This window comes from Haliaeetus albicilla, chromosome 19, assembly GCF_947461875.1.
Source record: "Haliaeetus albicilla chromosome 19, bHalAlb1.1, whole genome shotgun sequence".
Classification (NCBI taxonomy): Eukaryota; Metazoa; Chordata; class Aves; order Accipitriformes; family Accipitridae; genus Haliaeetus; species Haliaeetus albicilla.
In genome coordinates this window covers 8,484,838-8,493,025 of record NC_091501.1, presented here as the reverse complement: position 1 = coordinate 8,493,025, position 8,188 = coordinate 8,484,838, and the positions used below count along the sequence as shown (strand labels likewise).

At 44.2% G+C, this 8,188-nt stretch overlaps 1 protein-coding gene across 2 annotated transcripts; it reads right to left on the bottom strand.

The window, feature by feature from the left end:
- Positions 1-2,583: 2,583 nt before the first annotated feature.
- RAB19 (RAB19, member RAS oncogene family) lies at positions 2,584-8,188 on the bottom strand. 2 transcript variants are annotated; one of them, XM_069807526.1, is made up of 4 exons: positions 8,066-8,188; positions 7,695-7,907; positions 6,704-6,887; positions 2,584-4,338 (listed from the first exon to the last, which is right to left on the bottom strand). In XM_069807526.1, exons 2-4 carry the CDS (start codon positions 7,887-7,889, stop codon positions 4,073-4,075), a joined length of 645 nt encoding a protein of 214 aa, XP_069663627.1. In that variant the 5' UTR covers positions 7,890-7,907; positions 8,066-8,188; the 3' UTR covers positions 2,584-4,072. The 2 variants fall into 2 exon arrangements, with proteins under 2 accessions (XP_069663627.1, XP_069663626.1); XM_069807525.1 differs by having other exon boundaries at positions 8,052-8,159.

Here is an 8,188-nt window from a genome sequence, read left to right as displayed (position 1 = left end):
TAGCATTAGAGAGGCATTCTTAAACTGTACTTGGTGAGCCTCACTTCAGGTAAGCAAAACTAGACAGACCTGGCAGTGAAAACTGTAGTATGCAGTGATGTTTATGGACACAGCTGGAGCAAGGAAATGTGAGGTTGCAAATATGCTAAATTTCTGCCCCTTCTTGTTGCTGTTGCTTTTATCCATGGGTATGATCTTTGTCACTTGCAGTCAAGCCAGAGTCAACACCTGTTTGGCAATAGCTTGATGTGATTGCTTAGACAGAGCCTGTGCAGGCAGTTAAGGCAAGGTTGATTTTTAGAATAACAGCACTAGAAGTGCTTTAAAAAGTCCTACCTGCAAGTTCCTGTTAAAAGTTGAAGTACTCTTAGGTAGAAGGGGCTCTTGGCCTATCTAAAACTACTCTCAGAGGACTCATGATATCCCAGCATTGCCTGTTGTAGTTCCAGTCCTTAACACCCTTGCTTGAGAGGTGCTTGAAAATGGCTTCAGGAGTCAGTGCGTTGAGCAATGAGTATTTAAAGCCCCCCTGCCTGCAGCCAAATGTGGTGGCTGGGAACCAAGATGTATAAAAATCTGCCTATTGGCAGCCCACAGCTGGGAAGGGGCAGCTCTAAAGAGTGCTGTGGTTAGAGCACTCACCTGGCTGGGGGAAGCTTCAGTTTCAATTCCTTGTCCAAAAGTGCAGGCATGCATCTCCTTCCTGCAAGAAGGCTCCAGGATAGAGCATGCTTTCTCTGTCTCATTTCCAACTATACTTAAACATTAACTGGAATGATTAGATAAGAACATGAGCTTGTGTTAAGAGCCTCCCTGTTACGTATGAAAAAAAAGCTTGACCACACAGGCAGTGCCATGTGCCTTCCACATCACTGGGTTGCACTTATGTTTGATTTTAAGCCTGTCAGCTTCTGGGAGGTGTCAGTTTGCTCCATTTTAAAATGCTTCTAGTTTGTTTTTTTTGTTACCCTGTTACATGGACCGGTGCTGCTTCAGTCTCACCTGGTGTGGCTGTGATACCAGTGCAAGTAATGTGCCACAGCTAACATTCAAATACTTCTTCCAAGTAGATAAAAATTTAACAAGTGAGCCTGTCTTTGAGCTGCATGTGCAGCTTTTAAAACTGTGGGACAGTAGTAGTTTTTAGGATAGCATTGTAAACAACATTACAATAAGCTACATTTTGTACAAGTGCATTAGTGATGCTGTCAGGAAGCACATTGAATTGGCATATGATGTTGCAGGAACAAACACATTAATATAATGTTCCATAGCAGTTAATGCTACTTCCATTGTCATAGCTGCATGCTTCCATCTGCTCTGTGATGGGGAGAGGCACAACTGCAGAAGTTACACTGTGCTTTTAACCTAGTGGTTGCTCTCTTGCAGCCTAGAATAACATGCTATAATAAAGGAGGCTTTTTAAGTTTATACCTTTCTTCATGTATTACCTCATGAGTAATACTGTCTACTAATAGACACTTTGAAGAACCTTCTTGTTAGCAACTGCTGCAGCTTGCTTTTTAAGCTGTCCTCATGTGAATGAAAAGTGACCCTATGGAAACCATTCAGTAGAACTGCCCAAAGCGCTTGTGAAGATGCCAGACAGAACCAACCAAAAGAGGTCACATGGTTTAGTTGCACAACGAGTAGGTATTTAAGACTAGTTACTACTCTTGTGAGAAAGGAGCCTGTTACACCTGTTAAAGGAAAGGGAACAGTACAGCTCAAAGCACAATCACAAGCCTGTTCTTCCTGATCCTGTGTTGCACAGCTTTCTGCCAAGGAAGGACTTGCTTCGCAAGTAGCTCCGTGTGTGCAGGAAGAGAATGGCCACAGCCCTGTAACCCAGCAGTGCTGGGCAGTTAAAGGAGCATCAGCCTGCAGAAGTCTCCATACTGAGGGTAAGCAAAATAGCTTCATATGGTAATCTCTAATTAAGGCAGTAAACCCAATGAACCATATAAAGGTTAATGCTCTGCTGGTAAGATCCTTCCTCCAGTTCCTGGCTAATGAAAGAGTACAATGGGAGATGAACACAATACTTTTCTGTAAAGGTCTCGTGGAAGATTAGTATTTGCTGCAAATACCATCTCTGGTATATCTGAAATAGAACACAGTTTCCTAGCAGTTTAAGTGTGGATAAAAAAAAAACAACAAACAAACTGCTACCAGGGGTAGTTTGGATTTGAAACACAAGAATATTGAACTTATATTTGGCTGTTTTCCTAGTGGTAAAAGGTGTAGAAACTAGTTGTTTGGAAGCTGGATTGCTACTTGTTCAGCTACTCTGAAAGGTTATGGTGTTTACTGTTGCTTAAATATGCAAACTGAAATGCAACTATAGGCTAGTACCAAATCAAGATGAAATTAAGATTTAAAAAGTAAACATCAGGAAGAAGATGCCTGAAGATGATGAAGCTTTCTCCACAGCAGGCTATAGCAAAGGCTTAGAGGCTAGCATTGAAGATTTCTCCCTCAGTTTACATATAGCTGAATTAACCCCTGCTCTTTGGATGTGATAGCAAAGAACCTGGCCAGAGGAAGCATTGATTATATTAGAAATATTTGCAAGACTATAAATCAATGATTCATTCTGCTTTATTTTTTGTGCTTCTCAGAAAAGATTTTCCAGAAATATTTTCTACATGTTTTTCCCTATTTTCCAAGAACTTGTGAAACATGGGTAGACTGCCGTCTGGTAAGCTAGCAGCATACCAGCCTTCTCAGGGCTTCTTTGCATGTAACCCAGACTGTATTTTATCATTACAGAGTTTGAGTTCCAGTTCATAGCTTAACAGTAACTAAGTGATGCACTTTGGTACATAAAGATTGCAGTCAAAAAACTTCCTTTGTATAAGATTTCTTTCCTCCTTCTTCCCTGTTTCCACCTACTGGAAAAAAAGAAAACCCCCAACCCCAAACACCAAACAATTCAGTTCAGTACATAGATTGAGCCCCCAATAGCAGAGCTTGCATGTGGGAGGAGCAATACAAAACCTTCTACTGCTACCAAGATGTTCAGTCTCCATAGCAGTAGCATATATACTTGCCTAGGGCTAGCTTTCTGGTATGCCTCATACCATTCCCTTATTGCTGTAAGGCAAGGTTACATAATTAAACCATCTTACCCCTTGCCGAGTTTTACAGGAGCTTGAATCCCTTCTTCACACTCCCTTGAAAAAATCTACAGGCATACTCTCAAGCTGCCATTAGTCCATCACACAAACTACAGAAGGCTTCTGATTAAAATCAGCACATCAAAAGCAAGACAAGTTTGGGGGTGGAGGGGGGTGGAGTCCTTTCACCCCAGCATTGATTTAGGCCATTACTGGTGCCTTGGAAGCTTCATTACTCCTAGCAAGTCTATGTAGGAAGGCAGAGATCACTACTGGAAACAAATCTTATAATTAGTAAAGTGAAAGACAACTTTTTTCACCCCAGGAAGAAGGTTGGGACCCTAGTGTATCATATTCTGCCTGCTATGAAACCCCAGGGATGTCTCCAGGTTTGCCTGGTGAGGAAGTCAGTACAGATGTGAAATCATGTACTCTTTCACAAATATTAAGCTCCTTGGGATGGGTGGCTACATGCCTGACATCGGGACCACCCCTGAATGAAAGTTTAAGCAGCAATGGGTTAGTGCTGTCCAAGCATGTGTCAGACTTTTTAAAGCTACTGGCAAAGAGTTAAGAGCTTGCACTAGAACAAACAGCTTAGAAGGGTCAAATCAGTGCAGAGCTCTGGTGCAAGTTTGTCTTGACACAGCCAGAAAATTGTTTAAGGATATTATTAAAGGCAATAATTTTTACAATTCTCTTTGGTTAAGGCAAGGGCTGGCAGCTTCCTGAGTCCTCTCAGCTCAGAAGTTCATGTTAAAGCATCAGCTGCCATGTTCAAAGCAACCTGTGCTACCAACAGCAACGACAATCTCTGAAGATACTTACAAGCCAAGCTGCAAGATAGAGGTATCAAGAGAGGTGGCTTGAGGCCACACAGCACACTTTCATGAATTGAATAAAATGAAACAGCCTCAGAAGAATGACAGCTTCCAAGTTCCTGAAATCTCTCTTCAGCAGAGGCACTGGGTCTTCTCCACACTTGGACTGGCAATCACTGGCCTGGAATCAAGGTAGATGCTGTTTGGAGGGTTGTCTCCATGAAGCTGTAAGGTATTTCGGGCTATTAGCTCCTTAGCCATTAACATGAACACCTCTTCTATGTTTTGAGCTTCTTTTGCTGATGTCTCCAGTACAGCTAAGAGCCCATGCTTCTCTGCCAGTGTGCAAGCATCTTCAAACAGGACTTGCCGCTTATCCAGTGAATCTGATTTGTTTCCTGAAAAGAAGGTAAATAGGTAATTCAGTAATTTAGTCTCTCAAAAATTAATCTTTAAATGCAATCCATTCAATTTTGTTAAACAATAGATTTATGTTGGGAACAAAAATTACTAGAAAAAACAAGATGTGAGCACATCAGAGCCACAAACATAGAATGCAAATTGAAACTGCAGCTAATCATGTGATATCAAATGAGTTAAAATCCAAAACCTAAAAACCTGTGTTCATGTAGTTACTTGCTGTAGTTAGTGGTGGCAGAGGATTATTTGGAAGCAACTGTTGGTCCCTATTCCCTAGTGTTTTTAAACATTAAGGAGCATTTAAGTTAAATATTTAGAAAAAAATAGAAAACTTGTAGCTATAGTGATTGCACACAGTAAACCAAAGCAGCATTGCTTGAAGATTTATTCCTCAATCCTTCCAACTTCCAACCTTCAGTGGAAGCCACACATGTTATGTTAGTGTCAAGATACCTTGACACATCTCAAAGTGGATGCTCAGCTCTGAAGACCTGGAATGTTGTTAGTCTAAAGCAGATCTCCTCAAAAAAAACCCAAACCACTAAAACCCAGGAAGAACCTGCTCAACTGTTAAATCAGATTTTAACATAACCTATTTATACAAGTCAGTCATTTTAAGATGACGTCAAAACAGATAAGAATTCACACCAGCTACCTTAATGCTTAAAACTTCTATTTAAAAAGTTTCTGCACATATATATTAAACTTTTCATTGAAGCAGTTTACTCAAAATCTGCCAGAAGTCATGAAACACCTCAGATAAAATACCTTTGTATATTTAAGTAGTTGCAGCACGTGTGGAATTATCATCAGTTCTGGTACATGTAGTACCTGGCTGAAGTCTACATTCATAGTTTCAAGACAACCCTTGATCAAATTCAGATCTGGAATTTGAAGCATGTATAAGCCAACTCCCCTCCCATTAAGTCCCCTTCAGTTTTTCTAAAAGGGAAAAAACCCTAGCCCCCCCTAAAACCCACCTTGCTTGAGGGTTATTTGCCGCCTTAAAAAGAGCCCCCCCACACACCCCTTCCTTCTTCAGTTCCAGAAGGGAAAGTTAGATTTGTTAACTTTAACCTTGTGTTAGAAGGGTATAACATGACTACATGTAATTAAACATATAAAGGCTTCCTGCCAAAGTAAACCAAACAGCACCAGCTTTGGAAGAAAGCACCAAGCTGGATCCTTGACAAAAGCTTTATTTTTACCAATTTCAGAACTTCTTTCTTAAAAAAAAAACAAACCCAACCAACCAAACAACAGCCTCCACCACACACACAGATAGATCTTGTTCTTCAGATTAATGAGAAAAGTTGGAAAAACCCTACCAAAGCTTAGCGATCCTCCCCCTCTTACTCATTCCAAGCACTGCAGTTACATGCAGGTCAGAATTTGTTGTTTGTTTCTTCAGAGGAAGAACAAGAAGAACCACCACAGCAGAATTAAGTAATTTGCTAGGAGCACAAGCAGAAGCTTAGGTCCCATGCCTTCTGTGCTGTGGGGCTCAACGTTGCCTATCCTCAAGAGCCAGTCTGGGCTGGTGCGGCTGCATGCATTGCTCTCAGCACAGTGCCACAGTGGAACAGGCAGAAGCAGTGGAATGTAAATAAAGGCTCTGTCATTATACTACACCAGTTCTCTCATTTGCAGCTTCCTCCTTGGAGGAGGGAAGAGCAACAATAACCTGAAACACAAAGGGAAAGAACCACATTGCTTCCTACCAGCTCCATTCTCGACAATTTCTACCCATTTCTTTCCTCAAGAGGCAAAGTTTCCTGAATGCTAGTGGAATAAATGAGGAGGAGGAGGAATGCAAGCAGACTACTTCATGCTCTGGAAAAGCCATGTCCTCATCTACCATCTTACCTGATCAGAGTCCAATTACAGAGCAACGCGCATACATATCAAAAGAACAGAGAGGAAAGATGAGAATGAGGAGTTGTGTTGCTCTGTACGTTCCCCTTCATCTTGAATTATTGAGCCGCTAAATTCCTGCGCATCAGGAGTACAGGGTCAGAGTTACTGCAATTCTAACCTCAGTAAGGTTGTCCCTGCTTGCTAGACTAGCAGCAAGCTTGTTGCATTATTCCAGCAGAAAAGGAACAAGTAAAAAGGTTTCACTGTCTGCAGTGGGCTTGGTCCTGTCAGGACCAGGCTGTGACTTTCCTCATTTTTTAAGCTTAGGCCAAAATGATACACTTTCTGGTCTCCTTTAATTAAAACTGCATTGTTCTTTAATGCATAGTTTATAGATGCTTTAACTAGTGGGGGGGGAAAGCAAGGGGGATTTTATATGCATATTAAAAAAGCTACATAACATAATATTTAAAATTAGATTCCTACCAATTAACATCATGACCAAGTTTGCGGCACCATACTTTTCAATTTCATGAATCCAGTGAGGAATGGATTCAAATGTAGACCTCCTAGTAAGGTCATAGGCAAGGATGGCCCCATGGGCACTCCTGTAATAAGACTGGGTTATTGTCCGGAAGCGTTCTTGACCAGCTGTGTCCCACACTTGAATCTGTAAGAGAAAGGATAGAAGTTGTAGTAAAGACCAGTGAATGTGACTTCCTAGGCATCTGCCATGAGCAATTATGCTTTTGAAACCCCTTGTCTAGAGGGGGCTAGACCTGTCCCAGCTTACTCTACTACACCACAGTGTGGCTTTGTCCTCTAGATCTGAAGAGACACTTACACGCCTGTAAAGACAGTCTACACAGAGCAAAGAGAAAGCTGCAAGGGTAAACCCAGCTTTGCAAAGAGGCCAAGAAACGCAGTTTCAACAACTGTACCAGAAGATACCAAGCATTACAGCCTTTTAACAGGAAAGGAAGAGGAGCCAAGAAGCCCCGATGCAGGGCTGGGTAGACCAAAGCTCTATAAAGGGCAGGCATCTGAACTTTTGTCTGCGCACAGAGGTAAGTTCTAGCCAACGATTTCTTCTGGCGTTTGTCTTGCAAATCTTCACCTTCCCCCAAATCAAGCTCGCGTCAAGGCAGAGTCTTTGCATACTAGAGGGTTTTCCCTCCTTCACGTCCCAGCTCAACCCCCCCCATCTCTGAAGGAGGGAAGAGACACCCCCTCCAAACCAGAGCCAGCTTTCAAAGAACTTTCTGGGGGAAAAGCGCGAGCCCTCTCCACAGGTAGCTCCAGAGAAGCCACGAGAGCAAGCACGTACCCAGACTGGGGTGACAGCCTCCCGCAGGGCATCCTCCTGAGGGAAAGCTCCCCTCGGAGCCACCCCCGGCCAGAAAGGCTGCCAGCTTTTGCCTGCTGCCTTCAGCAGGCGCTGCCCACCGAGCGGCTGGGGCTCGCCGCGGCCACCGACCTTCACTTTCTTGCCGTCGATGTCCATGGAGCGCACGGTGAAGTCGACGCCGATGGTGTTCTGCTGCTTCTCGTTGTACTGCCCCGTCTTGAAGCGGTGCACCACGCAGGTCTTCCCCACGTTGGAGTCCCCGATCAGGATGATCTTGAAGAGGTAGTCGAAGGCATCGTCCGCGCCGGAGCTGGAGAAAGGCATCGCGGCTCCCGGGCGGGCCTGCGGGAGAGGCGGGGGGGGGGGGGGGCGGAGAAGCGCGGCGGTGAGGAGGAGGAGGAGGAGGAGGAAGAGCCGCCACCCGGCCCAGCTCCACTCACGGCAGCCCGGGGAAGGAGCCCGAGCCCCGACCCGCCGCCCGCTCACCTGTTGGCGCTCACCTGCCGGGACAGGTAGCGCCCGCTTTGTACCCGCCCCGGCCCTCCCGGGGCCGCCGGGAAATGTAGTCCTCCTCCTCCTCCTCTTCCTCCCCCTTCCTCTTCCACAGCCCGGGGAGCGGTGCC

Excerpts from the sequence above, each read along its gene's own strand:
- RAB19 (XM_069807526.1), bottom strand. The coding sequence starts at position 7,889 with ATGCCTTTCTCCAGCTCCGGCGCGGACGATGCCTTCGACTACCTCTTC. Across the intron at positions 6,888-7,694 it reads TCGACGGCAAGAAAGTGAAG|ATTCAAGTGTGGGACACAGC; the intron begins GTCGGTGGCCGC and ends TTTCTCTTACAG. Across the intron at positions 4,339-6,703 it reads CTTGGTCATGATGTTAATTG|GAAACAAATCAGATTCACTG; the intron begins GTAGGAATCTAA and ends CCTTCTTTTCAG.